The 24,000-nt window shown below is 55.3% G+C and overlaps 1 protein-coding gene across 1 annotated transcript; it reads left to right on the plus strand.

The window, feature by feature from the left end:
• The first annotated feature begins 7,024 nt into the window (after window positions 1-7,024).
• On the plus strand, window positions 7,025-23,790 carry HSD11B2 (hydroxysteroid 11-beta dehydrogenase 2). Its single transcript, XM_005526287.2, has 5 exons — window positions 7,025-7,319; window positions 21,051-21,263; window positions 21,539-21,724; window positions 22,326-22,463; window positions 22,921-23,790. Exons 1-5 carry the CDS (start codon window positions 7,025-7,027, stop codon window positions 23,280-23,282), a joined length of 1,194 nt encoding a protein of 397 aa, XP_005526344.2. The 3' UTR covers window positions 23,283-23,790.
• The last annotated feature ends 210 nt before the right edge of the window (window positions 23,791-24,000 follow it).

The raw sequence follows: 24,000 nt of genomic DNA on the forward strand, positions 1-24,000 counted from the left end.
TTCCTCCCCTCTGGATGCTTGACTTGGGGCTGCAAAGACAGGACAAAGAGGTTATGATAGACAACAATGAGCCACAGGAGTGGGAGAAAGGAGAAAGGGGTAAGAAAGCATCTTCTTGACCCCCTGAACCTGCTCCAGGTGCCTAAAATGACATTACACATGTGACAGCCCCAGGACTGTTACTCCTGAGGGCTTGCTGGGGGAAACTGAGGCAGGGTGCAGGGGAACGTGTTTGGGTTTTTCCACCTATTTTTTTTTTCAGCCTTGGTGTTATTTCCAGGATTCCCAGCCTGGCCCTGGACACATGCTGCCCTTGAGCGGCGCCTGAAGTGCTTGTCTTGGCCACAGCACAAGTGGTTTATGCCAAAAATATGACAGGTAGGGGTGACCCCCGAGAAGGAGAGGGGGTGGCAGGATGATGGAGGCACCTTTGCAAGCTGAGGGCAGTTTGGGGCAGTCAGACAAGGCTTGGTGGGGACCTGGGACACGTGTGGCTTCAGGCAATACCAGCAGAGATGGGGTTGGGATGCTGCACCCCAGCGGAATTCTCGAGGTGGGATGAAGTGAGCCTGCCAGGGCACACCATGGCACCCAGCACCTCCATTCCTTTCTCCATCTCCATCCCTGCCTCCATCCCTGCACGTCTCCTGCCCATACCAGCCCGGGACAGCGAGCTGTGTCTTGCTGCCACGAGGGGGCACGGTGGTCACACGCACGGCGAGGCCACCCTAAAGGACGCTTCATGTCCCGAAAGGATGCCCCCTGTCCCGGCGTTCTTCAGGGACTCGCCCCTGGCCTTCAGTTTGTTGTTCTCCCCAGCCTGGCACCCGGCAGGGCTGCACCCTGCTCCCCCTACCCAGCGACACAGCCTTTCATGTCTCCTGTTGAATGACAGCCTCGTCCTTGGTCCTGGCTGTTTGTCTGGCTGGCAGGGACAGGCTCCTGTCCCCTGTGATCAGCTCTGTCTCCAGGACTTGTCCCTGGCCCCCATCCTGCCCTGGCCAGGGAGTGGGGAGGAGCAGGGGACAGCAGGAATGAGCCTGGTTCCACTTTATGTTGCATTTACCCTCTTGCGTAACTTCCACCTTTACTGTCATAGATGTTCCCTGTCTTCTCCATTCCATCTTTTCCATGGGACTGTCCCAGCACAGGGTCCTGTTTGCTGCCACACTCTGAGGTTAGATCCTGCTTCATGCTACATGGGCATGTCCCTACTGCCACCTCCAAGCTCAAGGTGGGGGATTGCCTGTGGTCCTGACCTCATGGTTGCCAAGAATCCTCACCACTTTGTGTGGGAAGCACAATTCTTACCAGTAGACAGCACAACCTCTCTTTTCTTCCCAGGTCTGAGCCATCTTGAGTACTTCTTGCAAATACTAGTGCACCCTGGCTACCTTCCAGAAGCATTGTGATCATCTACCTCCCCAAAAAATTCCTCCTCCTGCCTCAGCTAGAGGACACCTACTCTACTTCCTGGCCTCAACCCTCTTAAGCAACTTCAGGTTGACAACATGCTCCATTCTGCAATCACCTTCCCCAGCAGAATGAAGGCGTGGGATGGGAACCAGGTCACAGCTGCTGTGACCTACTGCCCCCTTCCCCAGGAGCTGATGGAGCAGGATGTCACCTGGTGCGCGGCCCAGTCAGCTTCCCCTGGCATCTGTCTTGTGGCCGAGGGGGAGACGCATTTCCCCTGTCCCCGTCACCTCAGTGTTGAGATACAGACTCTGTGATGGGCATGGAAGAGATGGGAGGTTGATGTGGGGCTGGCAAAGCAAGTCTGGCATGGGTACCACACATAACCCCAGGAGAACGCTAAGTACTAGTGGAGATGGAATCACTGCAGAGTATCAGTTTCATAGCCATGCTGAAGGAGTGAGGCCCCTGCAGTCCAAAATCAGCTCTGGGTTGGGGAACCATGGTGCAGAAAGCCTGGCTGGCAAAGGCTGTGCAGGCACAGTGACACAAGGTCCTCACCAGGGCAGAAGGGGAAACCTCCCAAAGCCATGAGTGCGCCTGGAAACAGAGCTGGGGATCGTGTGCAACCTAACAAGTCAGAGGCGGGAATGTTCCAAAGACAAGGGGTTTGGGAAGAGCCAGACCCAGGGCCAGGGCTTGGCTGGATGCTCCACGCTGCCAGCAAGGCTATCCTGAGGAGCATCCCTGGTACTCTGCGAAGGAGCTGCTCCAGCCACAGCACCCTGGGAGCAAGGAGGTCCTGCCCAGCCACTGGGGAAAGGTTTGGGCTGTGCCCACCATCCAACTGAGGTGTGTGGAAACCCCCTACAGATGGAGGATCAAAGTCTGGGTCTCAGGCAGATTCCACCAACATGGCATCAAATGCAGCAGACAATGGGCACCAATGGTCACCTGTGATTTATAGCTTCAAAATATAAGGAAATACCAAAAAAAGGCCTTTGTCCTTTGAGCTGGAAACAAGGAATGAAAAATGCTGGGGAAGAAGAGGAAGAAGACCCCAGAACAAAGAGCTAAGGTAGCTCCATGGAGGCTGAGGCTGGCTGTGCCATGGGAAGTACCTCCAGGCTGGGTTTTTTAGACTCAGTTTCCCATGCCTTAGGTTTGGGAAAGGATCACAGGGATGTTGGGTGCTGGCTTAGCTGAATCACAGCCACCTGCTGATCTGTGCTGCCCAGAAAAGAATGCCACAATAACAGAGCTCCCGCTACAGTAGCAAAGTTCAACCAGAAACCAGACAACCACCAAGTTCAGTAGTAGGACACAAATATTTGGTGCCAAGAGTAATCAATCACTGTTCTCTGCAAGATGCTTTGGGGGAAAATGAGAGTTAATTCCAGGTGGTGCAACAGCCTTTGTCACCCCTGAACTGTCTCCAGCCCCAAATGCCAATGGGCTCCAGTGTCTCACATCGTCACCATGAAGGATGAACCCCTGTCCATTCAAGGGCTCTTTGAGGACATTGTGTGGGAGACAAGGAGCACCCCATGCTTTAGTGCAGCATCCCCTTTCCTGTGGATTTGACAGTCCATGGTGGGTACCCAGCCCCCAGGTGACACTGAAGGAGGCTTCAGCCCCATGGTGCCCTCTCCTGAGACAGCTGGTCTCAGGGAAGGACTGTACCTCATGGCATGTGTGAGGAAGAAAGAGATGGCACAAATATCCATCAGCACTGAACAGGCAAAAGTACCCTGTTAGGCGCTTGCCTGGGTGGTGTTTCCTGAGGAGATAATAGCCCTGGAAGAAGGACTTGCTGTTTTGAAGAAGATTAAGTACCTGTGGCAGCAGCATGTGGATGAATCACAACCCTCATGGGCTTAGAGCCCCTGGAAATGGCTTATGGCACTTTGAAAACAATGTTATGAATCTTCTGCAGATCAGATTAGGGAGTGAAACAATTATCTCAAAACCTGTTAGTCATGGGAGGCTCCAGGAGCTGGAGGAACAGCCTAGGGCAAGGGGAGCACTAGGAAGATGTGGTGCGTGTGTGTCCCCCCTCCCAGGGACCTGCTTGAGCAGCCCCAGGAAAGGTGTGGGAGGTGGCTGTGGTTGAACCAGCCCCGCTTCCCCTGTGAAAGATGAGCTGTAATTAGCAGAACGGGTACGGAAGAGCTCAAGTAGGTCAAAAGGTAATGGGGCTATCACCGCGTTTCCCAACAGCTCGGTGCGGCTGGGAGGCACCCTCGGGGTTGGGCAATGGGCAGATGAACAAGGCCAGGCACTGTCTTCAAGGGAAGAGCCACCAGGCACCCTGACTGCACACCAGCCTTTTGGGGGAAGCTGGGGAGCGGCCAGAGACAGAAAATGGTGCTGCTGGTCCAGCCCCCCCTCACAGGACTTGTGGTGAGAAAACCCACAGAAAGCCCTGACTGGTGTGACAAGGAACACCATGGCTATCTACAAACCCATCTTGAGGTGTCCCACAAGAAGGGCATCCTGAGACCATGTGTTAGGAGATCTGGGAAGGATGGATGGATGGATGGATGGATGGATGGATGGGTGGATGGATGGATGGATGGGTGGATGGATGGATGGATGGATGGATGGATGGATGGATGGATGGATGGATGGACGGACATCCAACCCAGCTCTCAAGGGGTTGTGGAAATTCATGACACAATTTGAGAATGGCCACATCTACCCTCTGTGAAACACCAACATGGGTACAGACTCTACATTCTGTCTGTCCCTGCAAAGCACCATGTCCCTCACCCCACTCCCTTGCACACCCCAGCACCTCTAGCTCAGCCAGCACAGTGAGGGATGGCCTCTCATGGAAAACAACATTTCTCCAACAGGATTTTTCAAACCCCAGTGAAGTGATGTGTGGTGAGGTTTAACTGGGTCCTCTTCAGGGCCCAAGTTCCCTGAGGCTCTGCTTTGTGGCCACCTCTATTGCAATATTTTCACCAGGTTCAGTAGCCCAAGGCTGCAAGCAAGCAGATTCCTGTGGGAGAGCCCGCGGCCATGCTGTTGGAAGCATCCCTCCTCCTCCTCCACCTTGCCGGCTTCCCAACATTCCCTTGAGCACTTCAAACTCAGCTGGGTGACACCACCACACCCCAGCCAAACCACCCCAGCCTGTTTGACGCTGTACTTCTGGAGTCGTTGCCATCCCCACTGATGAAATGTGTTTTTCTGCCTGTACCAGGGAGGCTGCTTCCAACAAGGATGGCACAGGCATCCCTGGCATGTGCCACCACCACAGTAAGGCTCGGGGGTCTGGTGGGGCGGCCAGTGCTGATGGCAGCACAGCTGGCAGGGCCCAGCTCTGCCAGAAAGGGAGAGTGGTGTTGATGATGCACGTGAGAGCCCAGGCAGAGAGTGCTGAGAGTCAGGCCCACGGCAGAGACGCACGAAGGATCACCGAGGACGGAGACTTGGTGAAATATTAAAGCAGGTGCTTAATAAAGCAAGCCCAGCGGCAGCAATTACCCTGTGTAATTAACCTGGGAAGGAGAGGACTTTGCCCCCCAACCAGGTAGTGCAGGGAGCTCCTGCCACCAGCTGTGGGAGGTGGCACAGACCTGGCACTCAGCAGTGCATGGCAGGGCTTCCCCAAGCTTCACTGAGGCAAGCCAGGACCTGACCTCCCAGCATGGCTCGCCTTGCTGCAGCCCTAGAATAACACCAGGTAGGTGAGTGGCAGAGTGCTGTCTGTTCTAGGTGCTGAGAAATGGTTTGGGATCTCCCTGGAGTCATTGACCCCAAGTCACAGGGAGCAGCTGGGAGCGATTCACACCTCACCTACCTGCCCCGGGCACTGAGCATGGCTGGCTAAGGCACCAGGACCTGGACAGCCCAGTGCTCCTACAGTGCTGCCCCAGCAGGGTCTGAGGGCACTGCCCTGTGCAGGGAGACCTGATCGAGGGGTGGCCCTGACGGTGGCCATGCCTGTGTTCACCCAATGGGGTGTGGGTACTGGTGGCACTGGCTGTGGCTTGGGCAGCCTCCCTCCTGCTAAGCCACCCTGGATGCAATGCCACTTCTTGACAGGAAGTTCTGCCTGGACAGGCACTGAGCCAAGCTGTGCCAGGCCAAACCAAGCTGTGCTGAGCTGAGTTGAACCAAGTTGAGCTGAACTGTGCTTACCCAGGTAGCACAACATGCTGAACCGTGCTGAACAAAGCTGAGCTGAGCTGTGCTGTAGGTGCCGCATAACCAAGCCATACTGAACCAAGTTGAACCATACTGGACTGAGCTGAGTTAAGCTGAGCTGTGCCTACATAGGCAGCATGATGTCCTAAGCTGTGCTGAGCTGAGTCATGCTGAGCCATGCCAAGCTCTGCTGGGTTAAGCCGTACCTGTTTAGGTAATATGATGTCTCAAGATGTGCTGAGCCAAGCCAAGTTGTGTCAAGCTGAGCTGTGCCTGCCTGCAAGGTGGCATCTTGTCCTGAGATGTGCCAAGCTGAGCTGAGCCATCTTGTACAAGGCATGACATCCCAAACTGTGCTAAGCCAAGGCGAACTGAGCTGTGTCTGCTTGGGTGTCTTGAGCTGTGCTGAACCAAGCTGAGCTGAGCTGAATTGCACCTATCTAGGTGGCATAATGTTCCAAGCTGAACTGAACCGAGCAGTGCTGAGCTGAATCATGCCTACTGAGGTGCCACAATGTACTGAGCAGGGCTCAGCTCAGCTGAGCTGGGCCAGGCCAAGCTGATTTGTGCCTTAACTGGGTAGCATCATGTCCCAAGCAAGACTGAGCCATGCTGAGCTATGTCAAGCTGAGCTGAATCATGCCTACTGAAGTGGCACAATGTCTTGAGCTCAGCTGGGCCATGCCAAGCCAAGCCAAGCCAAGCCAAGCTGAATCTGGCGCATCATCATGTCCTGGTCTGTGCCGAGCTGTGCCTTTCTGGGTGGCATCATGTCCTGAGCCATGCTGAGCTGAGCTGTGCATATTGATGTGGCATGCTGTCCTGAGCTGCTCTGAGCTGAGCTGTGCCAAGCTGGACCAAGCTGAATTGTGTCTACTTAGGTGACAAAATGTCCTGAGCAGGGCTGAGCTGAGCTAAGCTGCGCTGACCCGAGATGAGCCATGCCTACCGAGATGGCAAAATGCTCCAAGCTGTGCTGAGCTGAATCTACTCGGGCGGCATCATGTCCCTAGCTGAGCTGAGCTGAGCTGTGCCATGCCAGACTAAGCAACACTGAATGCACCTACCTAGGCAGCACAATATCCTGAGCAGGACTGAGCCAAGCCAAACCGCGCCGAGCCGAGCAGAGCCAAGCCGTGGCTACGCAGGCAGCACGATATCCCAAGTCGTGCGGCGCAGTACCACGCCGAGCCGAGCCGAGCAGAGCAATGGGTACCAAGGTGCTCCGCCTTCCCCCTCCCCGGGCGCCGGTGTCGGTGCCGCTCCCGGTGCCCGCGGCTCCCGGTGCCCCGGCGGCCCCCGGTGCCCGGCGCTCCCGTCCCGCCCGTCTCCCATTGGCGGCGGCCGGTCCCGCCCCGCCCCGCTCCCCCGCCGGGCGGGTATAAACGGGCGCGGCGGGGCGGGCGAGCGGCAGCGGCGGGGCCGTGCCGGGCCCGGGATCGGGACCGGGATGGAGCCGGGGCTGGAGCGCTGGGCGCACGGCGCGCTGTGGGCGGCGCTGGCCGGCAGCCTGGCGCTGCGGGCGGCGCGGCGGGCGCCGGGGCCGGGCCGGGGGCTGGGGCCGCCGCTGGGCCGGGGGCTGGTGCTGCCGCTGGCGCTGCTGGCCGCCCTGCAGAGCCTGTGCCGCGCCTGGCTGCCGCTGCCCCTGGGGCTGGCCCTGGCCGCCGCCGCCGCCGGGCTGCTGCTGTGGCGGGCGGCGCCCCGCGGGCTGCTGCCGGTGGCGGGCAGAGCCGTCCTTGTCACAGGTGAGTGCGGGGACACGGCCTCGACGCCCCGACGGCACCGCCTGGGCTCGGCGGGGAGCGGAGTGGGGTGTCCCGCAGGCACCAGGACGCTGCTGTCAGTGGGGTCCCGCTGGGGACCAACCACCGCTGCCAGCGCATCCCTCATCCTCTCCCGTGTCCAAGCAGAACCGGCCAGGCTATATCTGCCCCGCGAAGCAGGGAGTTGCAATGGCCCCTCGAGTGTTGACCACTAGTTGCAGCACGATGCTGAGAGCTGCTTCCTCTGGAAGCCCCGAGATTAGATGGGACAGAGCAGGAGCACTGGCTTAAGACCCTGTCGGCTGGCCCAAGGGCTTTCCTCTCCTTCCCTTCCCTTCCTCCCCTCTGGAGCTGCACTCGTTCTTGGGAAGGTTCTCATAGTATCTTTAGAGGCTTCAACAGAGCTGGGTACCCAGCACTGAGCGTCACTGCTTCATCCAGAGCTCCAGCCAGGGAGCTGCTGGCAACAAGGTCCTCCACTGTGTGGGTATCCTTGGGAAATGCTGCCCAGCTGCTGCCTGCCTCCTTTTTGGGCTGCCTGGTCCAGAGCTCCTCTGTGGTCCTGAGCTCCTTAGAGAATGTGCTGTGCTCCCAAGTTTTGCACGGCTCTGGCTTGCTGGCTGAAGGATATCTTGGTGTATACATGGTTTCTCACTCCTTCCTCCTGGCAGTGGAACTGGAGGATGAGAGCCAGGCTCAGCAGTGCTTTGCTGTGAGGCAATAGTAGTGGAGAGGCGAGGAGGAAGTGCTGGAGCTGGGGTGGGTTTTTCTCCAGGTGTGCCTGGAAGGTGCTGCTGGCTCTGCATGGATGCAGAGGGGAGGGAAACTTGTGGGCATGACTTTGGCAGTGCTCCCAAGGACAGGAGCCTGCATCCTGGTGGAGATGTCTGGGCTGGGCTTGGAGGTGCTGAAGCTGGAGAAGGCAGTTTGCTTGTTTCCTAGAAAATTAAGGCAAGACTTGGCTCCTGCTTTCAGCTTGAAGGGTTCTGTGGCACCAGTGGGAAGTGCAGGGAATCATCTCTGGAGGAGGAAGATCAGAGGAACAAGGCGGTGGATGAATGAATGATTCAAGTGAGTGAAGGTCAAAGCTGCAGCAGGGTAGGGCTGCCTGGGGAGGACGTCTGACAGCCATGCACTCATGCCCTGTGGCACACCGGCTCTGGCAGCCCTGGCTCTCTGGCATTGCCTGTATAATTAGTGAGTCAGTGACTGGAACAAGGTGTTCTTGCCCCAGTGCATTGAGGTGGCACCTCTGCAGCTCTGATGTGTTTGCTCTTGGCTGTAAATACTTTGTGGTTTTACAGGTTCGAGGCGCAGCCTGTGGTGTGGGATCGGTGTTTCTGTACTGCTGCTCCGGCAAGTGCCTTCCATAGGGCAGATGTGAGGGCTGTTCTCCTGGGGATGGCATCCCTCACTTGAGTATTTGCATAGTAATTAGCCTGATTCTTTTACGGATTAATTCCAGGCAACTAGATGTTGAGTAGCTGTTATTGTCTCCTGTGGGAGCAGCCAGGAAGGATCAGCTCTGGGAGAAAGGCAGCCTGATCTTCCTCCTCTTGCCAATGGGAAGCAAAGCCTGGCAGAACAAGCAGCATGGGCAAGGATGACTGACAATGCTGGGCCTCACTGAAGGTGTGTGAGGTCAGGGACAGAACTTCTGCCATGCTGTGTGTTGTGCTGGACCTTGCAGATCAACTGAGAAATGGCACAAAAGCCCCTCCCTATGGAGCAGTGCAGGTCTCAGCCTGAAAATCTTTGGGCATCATTTCCTTGTATACACATCTTGGTCACTGTCTTAATCCTGCAGCAGGTTCAGTGATGCTTATCTGGGGCAAGGTAAGGTGGCTGCAGTGCTGTTCTATCTCACAGGTGATGAGTTTCAGTTCTTCCAGGTGCCCACTCTCCCCGGGAACAACCCTAAGTTGAGCTGTGCATGTGATGCTCCAGCCACACGTGCTGGTCTGGACATCAGTGGCTAAATAAAACTTAGTTATGGGAGGGATTGAAGGAAAACTAACTGTGCAACTCAGTGGGAAAATAGCAAAGCTGCTGCAGAGCGAAGCTGCTGACCCTGTGGTAGCAGCAGGGACTGGGAAGTTGTGGCGTTTCCCATCTGTTGCAGGTCTGCATTTTGACTTGCATATGGGACTGGGGTTTGGCTGGAGCAGGGATAGGCAGCTGCCTGCTGCTAGAGGGGAGCAAGGGACACTGCTTTCCCATGATGCATCCCCTGGGCTAGCAAAGTAAGTGGTCACTAGTCCCTGCAGTGCTGTGTTTGTCTGGGGCTGTGACCTTGGGGCTTTTGTACTGCATCCCAATGGTCCAGCTTCTCCCAGAGCATGGCTCCAGTGGATGCAGCCTGTCTGGGGGCAGAGAGTGAGGGAAGTGTTAATCCTGTCTTCCTAGGGGATATAACAGCTGTTTTGAGGGAGGAGGAGAATGCCCTCCTGTGCAGCCAGGGCTGGGAGAGGTCAGCCCCAGGAGGATGGTGGGGATGAGGAGCGGAGCGAGGATCAGCTGCTTGGCCTGGGCTGGGAGGGAGACAGCAGCCATCTCCATGGCTCCTGTGGTTTGCTGTCCTGAGCCTGCCCTTGCCTTAAAGATGAGCCCACACCTGGTACAGTCTTTGGCCAAACTTGGAAAACCGCAGGGATCCCAACATCCCTGAGGTCTGGGCAGGGTTAGTATGGGCAGCTGCCTGACCAGAGCCTGATCCAGCACTGGGAAGCTGCAAGGAAGCCCAATATCTGGCATCCCTCACCACAGCATGTGACAGGGCACTCCAGGGTGCTGGTGCTGCTGGCTGGCACCTGTGGGCCAGTGGCTCACTGAGACCTGCTTGCTCTGATCATCAAACGGCTGGTTTTTGTGAGCATCCCCCTTCCCAAATGTGAAACAGCACTGCTGGCTGTTCTTAGGGCCACTGGACTCCTCAGAGCTGTGTGAGCAAAGAGGAGGGGTGTTATATCCCATACTCCTTCCCACAGGGAGTTGATACAAAATGCGGTCCAGCCTCTGGAGCCTGGGCAGGATGATGGTCTGCAAGAGCAGTTTTGGAGGGAGGTGATGAGCTGCCATTTCTTGGCTTCACCAGATTCAGGCTGGCAGTGCTTTGTACGAGGCTGAGCTTTGACTGGATCAGTTTAACATGAACCTAGACCATCCTTTGGTTCCTGTAATCTTAGCAGATGCCTGTGGAATTCAGTGAGTTTATTCAAACCATCCAACACAACTGGGTGCCTGGAGGTGGTGGAGGGATGGCCAGGAGCATTGCGGGGCTCCACTGAGCAGCTGGAGAAGCCTCTTGCTGTTGTGTAGCTCTGCCATGTGTGACTGTGTGGGGTGGTTCTTTGGACAGTAGCCAATTGCCCGATTTACTGCAGATCCTTGGAAAGCACCGAATGCAAACCAGCCTAGAGAGTCTGCCTGCCAGCAGGGCTTTGCAAAGCAGAGGGACAGGAGTTGTGTTACGAGGTATTTGTTCTTACGCTTCAACTTGGACAGAAAGTTGAAAATAGTGACTTGTTGTTCTGTCTATAATGGTGGTACCTGAATTAGCTCTCCAATAACCCCAAAGATCAGGATGGCTGCCTGAGAGAAGCAGTTTGGGTCTCTTGTATCCTTGCTCTTCCTTGGTGCAGCCTATGAAGGAAGCTAGGAGCACCTGCAGATTGGTCTGTCTTCCAACAAATCACCTCTGTGAGCAAAATTGTTTGGAAAGTCAGGCTGCCCAGACCCAAACCCACCCTGTCCTCCTCTCTTCTCCTTCCTGGCTGCAGGGAAAGTGTGGTTTTCCTGGTGAAGCATTCTTGTTACAATTGCATGCCCCATTAACAATCTGAAATGGGTCAGAGCTTCAGATCATGTTCAAGGTTAACAGAGGCTTTGCAACTTGCAGCGCTTCAGTGTTTCCCATGGACTCCACAGATGTTGAAGCATCTGCTGGCTGCAGCAGGACTGCGTGATTCAATCCAGATGTTAGGACTTTTGCTTTCTGCCATGAAGGTAAATCACTTTCTGTGGTAAAAAAACAATGTTGCTCCTGTCTCGACTAGGATGCTGTCTTAGATCTATTTTCCAGCTAAACAAGGTGACTGAGAAATGCTGGGGTCAGGGCTGGCTCTGGGGCAGGCACCTCTGCACCAAAGCATGGCTGGAGCACCTGCACAGCACACTCACAGCCAGTGTTTGGTGCTGAGCCTGCCAGCAGCATTCCCGTGAGAAATGCTTTGTGCAAAAGTGCTGCAGCTCTCCATAGGTGACTTCCACTCTGCTTCTGGAGCCAGTGATCCAGCTTGGAGGTACCTGGGATCTCTCCCCAGCCTAAGCGTGGGGGGTTGGAACTAGGTGATCTTTCAGATCCCTGCCAAACCAAACCATTTTGTGATTCTATAAGTGAAGGCTGACAATCAGCTTATTCCCTGAAATTGCTCTGATTTTTCCAGAATCTATTAAAAATTAACAGCAGAGGCAGCTGCTGCCTCCAAGCTGAGGGGTGGGACAGGACCGAAATCAAACACCCAAATGCCAGTCCTGGTGCACAAGCAATTCCTGGTATACTTGAAGTTAAAAAATTGCAACATTTAACTGTAGTTATAGGGTTTACTGCTGGCTTTTGGGAACTGAGCACAAAAGCTGTTTTTTCTGCCTCTATCTGCAGGGCTGAAGCTCTCCCCCCGCTTTGTCAGCAGCCCTCCATGGATTTAGGATTCCTCTTTCCCACGTGAGGTTTCTTCAGAAATAGATACCTACCCCTGCTCACCACAGGCATGTGGATAGATATGCTCGGCTTTTTCTCACTTATCTATATAATAAGCACTTTTGAAGCCTACTAATGACACAGACCTGTTGAGGTGGGAGTTTTTAGCACCGTTAACCAAAAATGATGAGCACAGCTAATTAGGAGGAAAAACACATTGAGGTTTCATACTGTGGGAGACTGGAGTTGGTAGAGAAACCCAAGCTGGCTTGATTAGCCTCAGGGTTATGCGGGGACATGAGAGCAACAAAGCAAAGACTTCCCTGCCGAAATGAGATTGTCAGATGGGAACGGATGCTTTCGGAAGGAGAGAAGTGTAGGCAGTTGCTGCCCTCTAGTCCAATGAGCAGCACATTTTTAATGAGGTCTGGGATTGGGTTACCCACTGTTGAGTCTAGCTCCCCTCAAGCCAGGATCTGGTTACAGAAGAGCCTGTTGCTGCTTTTACTACTGGGAGCACAGCACAGGGTTGGTGGACTTTCCCAGCCAGGGTTTTGTTGGAGGGGGCTTTTCAAGGTGTTTCCACCAAATCTGTGCCTTCTCCACATAGTCTTCTTTCAGTGCAGGTCTAAAACTCCAGCTGGAGGGTTTTTTTTTCCCCAGGAGGAAAGGCTGCAAGGCTTTTGTACCTCTTTACCTCCTGATGTCCCTCCTGTCATCTCAGATCTGAGGTACTGCTGTGGAGCCTCCAAGGTCAGGTTGGATGGGGTTTGGAGCAATCTGGAAGGTGTCCCTGCCCACAGCAGGAGTGTTGGAGCTGGATGACCCTATAAGGTCCCTTCCAACCTGTTTCATAATAAGGTGGAAAATGTTCTAATTACCTATGATTAGGTGGAAAAAATTTCCCTCATGTTGTCAGTGCATTGCTACAGGTATAGTTTAGGACCTTTTATTTTTAACCTCCCCAGCATGTGCCTGTTACCTCCTTCCCTGCTCCCCTCAGTGGCTGTGGTATATCCACCATCTCCCATTCTTCTTTCTCAGCTTGTGTGTGCTTGCATGTGCAACGTATCACTTTTGCTTCCTTCTCCCCTGGAGAGCAGCCAGCCCCTGAGCTTTATCAGCTTCCCCCTCGGGAGCTGGCTTCCCTGTCACACATAGAGCTGTCCTGGGATTTGCTGGCTCTAAGGCTGTAATCTTGAAAAGCAGTTTTTGGCTTTACAGGCTTTGCTGCGATATTTCCTCTTGCTGGGTGGTTGACCCCATGGAGCCAGATGGCGAGTGACTCCCAGGCAGGCTGGGAACAGAGAGAAGGGATGGGCTGGAAAAGCTCAGCTACCTGCCCTGATGTCTTCTGTGCTGGCTTTGAAAGTCTGGTCTCTCAGAATCATAGAAGCTCTGAATGGTTTCGCTTGGAAAAGACTTTAAAGACCATCTTGATCCCCTGCCATGGACAGGGACACCTTCTACTAGGCCAGGTTGCTAGTTACATCCCACCTGGCCTTGAACACTTCCAGGGATGGGGAAGCTGCAGCTTTTCTGGGTTACCAGGCCCTAATCCTGCTATGAGTAGCCCACTGTGACCAATTTTTGTTCCTCTCTAGGGTCCCAGTTACCAGGTGGGGATAAGCTCCAACCTGGGGTGCACAGCCACCCCAGGATGAATTGTGTTCCCCTCTTTCAGCTGTTGTGCTGGGCTCTGCCTAAGCTGAAGGGCACATGTGGGTGCTGCTCTGGCATTGCCTGGGTCAGCACAACTATGTCCAAGCACATCAGCCTGGAGGGCCACCTTCATGTATTTTGGGGAAAATGTACCCAAGTAGTCTTATGATACTCAAACTCTTACTCTGAAGAGCTGGTGAAACCTGCAGGTGAAGAGTAAGGAAGGTAAGGAGGAGACAACTTGAACTGTGTATGGAAAGGGCAGGTGGCTTGAGGTTGTCATGAGGCACAGCTCTGAGCCTGGGGGCTTAAACAGCTCAGTGTATTTCAAAAGCTGTCTTGGCAGAAGCTCAGTTGGTGTTTGCTCAAGTGTTTTGCTCTGTTTCTAAAAAAAAAAAAAGTCCCCCGCTTCACATGGATCTGGAAGCTGCAAAAGAAAATAGTTGGTGCAGCTGTAGAGACCATCATGATGTGGGAATGGGCAGGACTTGTACCACTTCTTCTGCTTGCTTGGGATTGTGGCATGTGGTGGGAGTTTACTCTTGTGACAAGGAGAGTGATGAGATGGCACCTTACAAGCAAAGAAATATCTCATCAGCAAAATACCCCCAAACTGGTAGTGCTGCACTGAAACTGCCATAGCTTTATTGGGGTGATGAAAACTCTGAGATGTTTAACTTGGTGATCCCCTGGGCTTGCTCTGACCTGCTGCTTTGGTCAGCTGTCCCAGCATGACTTTGTCCCTGCTGGCATCACTTGTGAGTTGCCCATGGTGCTGTCTGGGTGGCACTTCAAAGCTCTCCCATAGTTGACCTGTCCCACCACGTGGTTAGAGGTTCTCCTGGTCATGCCACACGGCTGTGGTGCTTTTGGTGGCCAGAAACACCTTCCCTGAGATGTCTCTGGGTGGCGATGGCTCATGGTGGTCCTTCAGCTGCCTGTGGATGGATTAGTCCTGCCTGTAGCAGACCTTAGGTGTGACCTGATGCTGCTGCTCCTTGCTTGCTAGTACAGAGGAGGAATGGATATGGGGCTCGGCTGGTGGTTCTCCAGCCTGCTGGGAGTCCCTGGAAAGCTCTTTTGCAGACTAGAGGTGCCCCAGCCATGGATTTATTGCCACTACCTTATTCCTCAGAAGCATCATTCCAGACATAGCTGGTGGAGCTTTCTGGCTTCTCAGCCTGGTTCCTACCCAGCCTCTCCCTCTCCAAGAGCCCAGGTGGATGTGTTACCAGTGCCAGCTTGCCACTGGCACTGATCTTGAGTGATCTGGTCGAGCTGTCACTGGGCCATGGGTGTCCTTCCCAGTGACAGCTCTTCCTGATGGATGGCTTTCGAGGCTTGTTGGCTCTGTGTTCCCAGTTCACCATGTTACCTTTGAAGGTGATTATTAACCCAGCTGTTGCCACAGCTCTGCAAAACTTCCTTTTCTCAGAAGGACATCCATTCATCCAGGTTAGCTCTGATGTACAGCCTGTGCCAGGTGATGTCTGTGCTGCTGTCTTCTCTTGCTTATCCCTCCCTGCTGGAAGATCAAATTCTTGTCTGTGAGAGTCTCACCACTCCTTTTGGGGAGAGGATCTCCCCTCGGTGGAGACAGCAGCTGCCGGAAGATGCCATCCAGCCCCCGGGGTGCGGTGAGCGGCTGCTTCTAGGAAATTCCTGTGCTCTCTTTCTGCGAAGTGTTGCAGCGATGCTGGAGGTGGCACTTCCTCCCTCCCCTCATAAGCTTGTGAGCACAGGGTCACTGCTCACTGGCAGCAGCATCACTGCCATGCCAGGGCTGTGTTAATTCCCAGGTCCCAACCTCTTTGAGCATCACACCAGACACTGGCCTTGCATTGCAGGGGGGTGGCTGGGCTCATTCCTGTCCTGCTGTCCCAGGGCACTAATAAGCTCCTGTGTTCATTAGCCCCACCGGTGGCAAACAGCATCTGTTGCTTGCAGCTATGGTGGGGGATAAGGCGTCTGGATGGCTTTTAGTGACAGTGATGGGGAGGGCTGTGGCCTCTGACACTTTTTTTTATTGCCCAGCTGCTTTTGCGCCATCGCCATCGAGTCCCCAATAAGGATGCACTAGTAAAGCTCCTGAGAAATGGCCTTTAATCCAGAAGCTGTAGGTGCATTCACACTGGCCTGGGGGCTCCTCGTCATCTCTGCCTGGTTGCATTGGTTGTCTAGGCAGAAAATCAGATTTTCCCCCTTGTCTTTGTTAAATGGGAGATAACTTCCCGGGTGGAGGTGATGACTCTAAGGCCCCAGGAACACTTGGCTAATCCACTGTAATTCATACAATCTGGCTATTGTCCCCGGCACAGAGAGGGATAGGTCACACATGTACCCCCCTGCCACAGGCATTCTGAGCTTTGCCTTCTGTCATGGGTCTCCTTGTGGGGCTGAGGGTCTGATCCCTGCTCTGACCTATAGGACCTGTTGGAGGGATGTGTCTATCCTGGGCTGTGGGAGCCATCAGCAATCTCCCTCCAGCTGCCTGTGCTGACTGCCTTGTGTAAGGGGGTGGTCCTAGAGAAGCAGGGGCAGTGTGTGCCCCCCTTGGCTCAGATCCTGTTCAGGAAGGAGGCTGAGGCTTTGCAGGGATGCCCACCCAGGCTGTTTGCATGGGGGGCTCCTGCATTATCCACTCACTAGGAATTTGGGTCATCCCTAAAGGTGTCTTCTGGCTTTAATTTAATTTAATTAGGCTTATGGTTTCCTGAACCCCAGTGCTGAGGACCAGCAGCAGCATCACCAGGGCTGCTGCCATCCCAGCCCCATCTGCCTGTGCCAGGGCATGAGGGCTGTTCCCATGGGGAGTGGGGACACGGCATGCCATGCAAGCCACTGTCTGGGGTGGTATTTCCTGTGGACAGTGATGATACTGGGTAGGTTGGGGGCTGTGGGTACTCCCTCCCAGCCCCACTCCCCCAGCAGTATCTTGGGTGTGGGCAGATGGTAGCTGATGCCTGGCTGGGGAGGCCAGGGCTGGTGCTGTGGCTGGCTGTGGTGGCCCAGCTGCTGTGAGGACAGGTGCTCCTGCCTTCCCCTCCCTCTCCTGTGCCCTGCCAAGAATTTGTTCCCTCTGGCCCAGGGCTGACATCACCCCTTTATCACTCCTTGCTTCAAATGTGTGCAGCATCCAGAAGGTGTTGGCCACAGGGCCTTGCTCTGCCCACACAGGATTTTGCTGGGCATTTTATCCTGTCTGGACCTGCACTGTGCAAAGACCAGCTGAGCCTCCCTCAGTACTGCCCAGCTAAATCCCATACCATGCCCAGAGAAACTGGATCCATGGTGGCAGTGAATCCTGTCAGAGCCAGAAGGCCATGTTTAGCTTGGCACCCCAGGCAGAGCTTGAGCCTATGGAAACGAGTGGCTCAGCATGTTAATCCATTTGGCCTTGGCACCCCAACTCCCCCCATTGATGGTGTCCTTGAGCCTCGTGACAGCTCCATCTTGGTGAGGCCTCTCAGTCAGGGTGGTGGGACACACAGCCCGAAAGCTCTTTGGGGAGGTGGGACTGATGTCCTGACATTTGGGGAGCAGCAGGGGGCACCCAGGCAAAGGTCTGCAGAGCTGATGGGGGTGGAGAGGGTGATGCCCTTCTGAGTGCCCAATGCAGATGGCAAGCTCCCAGCTGGTGAAAGATGGAGCATCCTCAAGGGGTGACTCCAGCTGCCTCACTGCCACATGCCTGGGGCACACCCTAGGGCTGCTGACTGACCATGCTGCTAGGGGTGACTGTGGGGGAGCTGATCCATCACAGGGGTGCTCAGCCCTGGGGCAACCCCTCTTCAGCTTCCACACCAGGGTCTTCAGCTGAGGTGGCTGTGGAGGGACTAGATCCAAAGACCAGCTGCTGTACCCACCAGGCTCTGGGCGGTTTTGCAGCCACATGGGAATTCTTCAGCCAAGCTGTGTTTCTCACTGCTTAGATTTCCATTGGTCCTCACCTGTTGTGCATGGTTCAGGGATGAGGATGCAGAGGTCATGAGGATGTACAACTTGTGGTTCAGGGATGAGGATGCTTGTCTTATAGCTCAGGGTTTAAGATGCTCAGCCTGCAGTTCCACAGCTCCAGAACGAGGCTGCACAACTCATGGATGAGAACTCTCAGCTTGCTGCTTGGGAAGAGAAGTCACTCCTAGATTGCATTGGGGGAGCACCACAGACCTGTGCCACCAGCCCTCCATCACGTACCGTGCCGGCAGTGGGGGCAGGGGCAGGCACATGGTTGTGGCTCAGCAGCTCCTGGGTCACAGCTGTGTTATTGACCCTCTCTGCTCCAATCAGAAAACTGTAGCACTAACTTTGAGCATGTCTGTATATGGTGGCCTTGGTGCTGGTGCAGGAGAGCAGGGTCAATACCTGAGACAGCAAAATGTCAGAGCGTGCCATGCCTGACTCACCTGAAAGAAATGCATCCACACCAAACCGGGACTGCAGCTTCAGCTGGCTCCTGGCAGCAAGGAAGCACGAGCGGTGCAGGCTGGCTGGGAGCTGCCCAGCTGGCACAGCTCAGCCCTGGCGGTGGCTCTGCTGTCACCAGTGAGGAGCAACTCTGGACAATGGATGCAAGATGCTGTGGGGTCGGTCCTCTTTGCCCTCTCTGAGTGGGCAGGAGGGCATCCATCATGATGATGCTGGAGGCCGAACCTTCTTGCTTGCTCAAGATAAGTAAAGTTGGGGCTTGTCTTACCAAAATTCTAGTGGAGGCTTGTGTCTCTCACTCTTTGGGGAGCTGCTGAAGTGTCTGGAGCTTCTGCAAAGTCCTCAGGAATTGCTGCTGACCTGCTGCTCTGGAAAACAGTCGTCTGGCCCCTGGTGCAAGAGTTTGTCCTGATTTGCTGAGCCTGTGGAGGGCTGCTGGATTTTGCAACCTGGACTCAGGCTTTGCTCTGCTCCTGCTGCAGCAAAAGCCTCTGTCTGCTGGCCCAGGGTCCGTGGGGATGCAATGGGGGGCTTCAAGGTACTTGCTTTCCTCTGCTGCGCTCCCAATGCTTCTGTGCTTGATCTGACCACGTCCCTCCCTCCAGCACGACTGTGAAACCAGTTGGCAAGCTGGGAGCTGGGGCGGGGGGAACTGGCGCCGGCATCTCCTCGTGATGCAGCATCCTGGGAGGGCGGTGAGCGCAGCGCCAGCCTTGCTGGGGCTGCACAGACTGGACGGCTCCAGCGCTCCCGGCGGGGCTGGGCCAGCGGCAATGGCTCCTGTGCCAGCTCCAGCGTGGCCAGCAGCTCATGTGCTGGTGGCCACGGGGAGTGAACATGGCCCTGGGCAAGCTGCCAGGCTTTGGGGCCACGTGTTATGGGCCCAGGGGGTTCATTGTCCCTCCCTGCACTCTTGGCCATGCCTGAGCACAGCGGATGGGAAGCTGAGCAGCAGCGGAGACCTTAAATAACACCAGAGCATCCTCACCCTCCTGGCCCTGGGCCTCCCGCCAGCCTCCCAGGAGTTTTTTTTTTGGTGTGTGTGAATAAATTAGAACTTCCGAAACAAACCCTCTGACTGCCCTGCTCCTCTAAGGCAAAACAAACCCTGCCTGACTTGGACAGCATGTGGCTGTGTTTGCTCCGTCCTTGCCAGACTTGCCTGCAAGAAGCCGGCAAACCTGGCTGTCAGTTTTTTGAGATGTTTCCTGGGGTTTTGAATTACGTGGTGATAAGAAGCTTCGTTTGGACTGGAATCTTTTCTTGCTGGCTGCATGGGAGCAGTGCAGGTAACTCTCCTGTCAGCTGTATCTTGATGAGGCTGTGACCACAAGCACTTTTATTTTTAAGCCTTATCTTTATTGCAGTTTTCTCCCACATTGCTCGGAAAGGTGAAATGCACCTTATCTGTTTGTCTGCTGGCAGCATGCACTGTTCCTGGGGAGGGGAGAGGTACAGGTGCTGTGCTGGCAGCACCTTCAGCATGCCCTGCGGACCAGGGTGCTGGGGGTGATGCTAGGGCAATGCCAGGGAAAATGCTGGGGTGATGCTCAGCCAACCTTGCACACATCCATGATGAGTCTTGGGTGTTGTGTGGGAAAGTGAGGTCCCTGCAGCCCCTTCCTGCCCGCTGAGCAGCTCCAGGCTGTGTTATCACTCTGGCCTCTGGCCAGGGGTTTAATTATATGTTTCTGACGTAGCAATAGAGTAAAACTGAGCTGGGGACTAGGTCAGAGATGCCGAAGTGATGCTTAGCTGGTACCCCAAGAACTGTAAGTGCCCAATCCCAGCCTGGGGCTATGGAAGAGTGAGGCAGCCAAGCCCTGTGCCCACCCCCTCTCCGAAAGGCTGGTAGAGGGGTGCTGAATCTCGTGTGATGACAGTCCCCAGGGCTACTGTTGTGTCCATCCCGAGATGGCCCCAGGTGCCACACAGGTTCCATTTTCAGCGATGTCCTCAGGAGCACCCAAAGGTGCCGGGCAGGAGGGTGCAGGGCCATGGGCTGCCCCTGCAGCGCTCCCTTGTTAATGGTTAATGTGACTGGGCAGTGGCTGTGGCACAGGCTCCCTGAGCTATCAGTGCTGCCATCGGCCCCGGGAACAGCCTGTACCTTGCTGCTGCTGTTTGTTTGCATCCTGGCCACTCCACCCTGGCCACTGGCCTTGTCACCGCTCTGCAACAGCCAGCTTCTGCCTGGACTGTCCCCCAGCCACCGCGATGGTAGCTTTGCGGGTGCCAGTGTCACCTGTGGTGCCCCTGTTTGATCCTACATGGAGGAGATGAAGCTGGGACTGGGCACGGAGCACCAGTACTCTCCCGAGTGGACTATCCCGTTTGGATGCTCCCTTGAAGGAGGCAGGGTAGCAGGAGCAGACCAGAATCCCTTTTTTCCCTCACCCTTTTTAATGCCCTCCTGCCCCAGCACGTGAAGGCGTTCTCTGCCTCTTGAACACTTTCTGGGAGGTGAAAAGCATTTGTCAAAAGTCTCCCACGGAGCCTTATGCCAGCTCTGAGTGGTGCTTGATGGAGCTTTTAGAGGCTACTTTGAGGGTTGATGGCCCCGCATCGCTGCAGGGCTCTGGGCTGTTCCGGTGGTTGCTGGTGCCTGCGGGTTTACCTGCACCTTAAATCAGGGAGGTGCTCGGGGCGATGGGGTTGTAGATAAAGGGAGTGTTTTCTTCCTGCTGCAAGAGAGAGAAAATAGCAGCTCCTTGACCTGCGAATGCCCCAGGGCAAGGTCACATCCTGGTGATGTCAGGAGCTACAGCGGGGTGTAGAGCCGAGGAGGTCCTCAAGCAAGGGAAACTGATGCTGAGGTGGGTGTTTGGTTCCTAGTGAGAGGGGCAGAGCTAGGCGATCTTTGGGGGCTGGGGACAGACAGTGGCTGTCACTGGCCACTGAAAGGCTCTTCCCGTCTCTTTCAGGATGTGACTCGGGCTTTGGGCAGGCAACAGCCCGGCACTTGGACATCATGGGCTTTCGGGTGTTTGCCAGTGTGCTGGACCTGCAGAGTCCTGGTGCCCAGGAGTTGCGCCGGAGCTGCTCGCCACGGCTAACACTGCTGCAGATGGACCTGACCAAGACAGAGGACATCCAGCGTGTCCTGCAGCACATCCAGGCCCACACCAACAGCACAGGTAGGAGGAACCTTTGACAACCCCACAGAACTCCCCGGGAGCTCAGCCTGCAGCCAGTGTGACAGTGCCAAACCTCCATGTATTTCCATGTGTCCCCACAGGGGGCTGCATCCCTGCAGGCACCTGTGCCAACAGCCTTTGCCAAGCTCTCTTCTTGTCCTGGGGCACCCCACAAGTCCTTTGCAGGACCCCCCAGTCAGCCTGGGGAGCAGCTGGGAATCCCAGGGTGGGGCTTCCCCATTCAGGTCACCTCTTCAAGCACCCCATCCCCACAGGACTCTGGGGCCTGGTGAATAATGCCGGGTTCAATGACACCATCGCTGATGCTGAGCTCTCGCCACTGGGCAAGTTCCGCACCTGCATGGAGGTGAACTTCTTTGGCTCCCTGGAGCTCACCAAGGGGCTGCTGCCCCTGCTCCGCTCTGCCAGCGGCCGCATTGTCACCGTGAGCAGCCCTGCAGGTGAGCAGCCTCCCTCCAACATGGCACCCCTGGCACCCTCAGCCCAGGCATGGCTTGACAATCCCCATGGTGTGGTGCAGGTCCTACCCCCCAGGCACTCCAACTTTCTCAGCCAACTGGCACCAGGAACTCTAGGATGAGCTGGGAGCACTGCTGAACCCCACAGCAGCCACCAAGACATGGGGAGACATGGGGGCTGGGGACAATCAGCCTGGTCACAGGCGTCATGGGCAACCCAAGCCCAGCTGCCATGTGCCTCCACTGGGGATGACTGCCCCAGCCAGGGTGGGAAAACTGACTTCCTCTCCCCTGCCCTTTTTTTTTGCCCATTAAAACACATTAATCCTCCACTGGGGATAACAATCCCAAGTTTTAGCGGGACAGGGAGCAAAATCAATTTCCTCTTCCCTCACCACTTTTTTTTTACCCCATTAAAACAATAATTTGAAGCTAATTTCAGTTGTTTTCTCAGCAAAACAAACCCTAAACCATTTCCCTGAGCAGGGGCCAGGAACACAGCCCTACACAAGACCTGCCCTTACCCCCACTCCACTCTGTCCCTGGTGGAGCACTGGCTCACTCATTCTTTCACTCATGACAGGTGACATGCCCTTCCCTTGCCTGGCAGCCTATGGGGCCTCAAAGGCAGCCCTCAGCCTGGTCATGGACACCTTCCGCAGCGAGCTCCAGCCCTGGGGCATCAAAGTCAGCCTCATTCTGCCTGGCTACTACAAAACAGGTAAGAGGGTCAGTGCCTGTGGGCAAAGAACAGGTATCCTAGGGGGGCAGAAGATAGAGCAATGGGACGAGCAGTTGGTGGTGCAAGCATGAAGCTTCTGAGCATCTCCAGCCATATGGGGACAGCAGTTACCCTCTGGCCGCTGGGCTCTGGTGGATTGGAAACATCAGGATCAAGTCCTGCCAGCAGATCCCATACCACCAGGACTGGTCAAAGCAGCTCAGTCACGTTTATGGTAGCAGCATTCCCACTAGAGGCAGGGTCCAAGACCGTGGTCCAGTCTCAGACTAGCAAGAGTCACTATGGTGCTACTACTGTGCTTCCCTCGTGGCAATCTTTGCCAGGGTCTCAGCTGGACCTTCCTGTGAGGCTGGAAGGTGACTGGGGCTTCTGACACCCATGGCAGGTGCCCTGGAGTGGGGGGCACACACAGCTCACGGGCACTGTTTCCTTGCAGGGACGACATGTGACCCTACCTTCTGGAACCTGCAGAAGCAGCAGCTGTTGGCCAGTCTGCCCCAGGAGCTGCTGCAGGCCTACGGTGAGGACTATGTAGAGGAGATCAACCAGCAGTTCATCCAGTTCATGAAGGTGGCGGTGGAGGACCTCAGCGCGGTGGTGAACAGCATCACAGACGGGCTTCTGGCTGCCAACCCAGCCGTGCGCTACTACCCAGGGCAGGGCCTTGGGATCATGTATTTCATACACCGCTACCTGCCCTATTTTGTCCGAGACTTGTTCTTGAAAGGATTCTTCATCAACCCCAAGCTGCCCCGAGCGCTGCGGCGAGAACACCACAATGATGTGAAGAAGGCCTGACCTCAGCCTGCACACGGCCTTTCTCCCAGGCTTTCCAGGCACACCAGCCCCCGAGCACATGCAAAGCCAAAGGCACCGCCCTCCTGCACTGTGGGGGAACAATCAGCGCTAGACGTTAAAAACCAAATTTCTTTCCAAAATCAGGTAGATCTATTTTCTATTGTACAAGAATCAACATTTTCTAGAGACCGTGGTTTTGTATTTTTTCTAACCGTGCACCCTCCAAGAGGCCCATCCCTGCCTGTCTCAGCAGCTCTGCACCACAGGCTGGGATGTACCTCCTGAGCCCACCACCTTCCTTTCTGCTCTCAGAGCTGTTTGTCTCCATCCCCTCTTGGCTGGGTCAGGGCTGGGATCCTATGGCCACTGCCTCCCTGCCACTCATTACACACTCCACATGCTCCCCATGAGTGCAGGGGCCGAGACCAGGCTGCCAGTGCTGCAGAGCTCTTCATGAGATGAACTATGTGATTGTCACTTTTTAAATAAATCCATTATTGATATTCCAGCAGGTTCTGGCTGTCTCCTTCCACAGTGCAGTGCTGCAATGCTGCTCAGGGATGCCCGGCCTGTGGGCAGAGCTGAGCTGGGTGATGGCTGGCACCATGCCAAGCACTGTGGCAGGAGCCTCTCATGTGGCAGCAGGTGCCACAGGTACTCCCAGAAAAGGGGTCAGCTTGCCAGGAAGGATTTGTGCCCACTCCTTGCTCCTCTTTCC

The sequence above is a fragment of the Pseudopodoces humilis genome, chromosome 14 (assembly GCF_049639895.1).
Source record: "Pseudopodoces humilis isolate 2021_Gansu_Grassland_sample_001 chromosome 14, ASM4963989v1, whole genome shotgun sequence".
Taxonomy (NCBI): Eukaryota; Metazoa; Chordata; class Aves; order Passeriformes; family Paridae; genus Pseudopodoces; species Pseudopodoces humilis.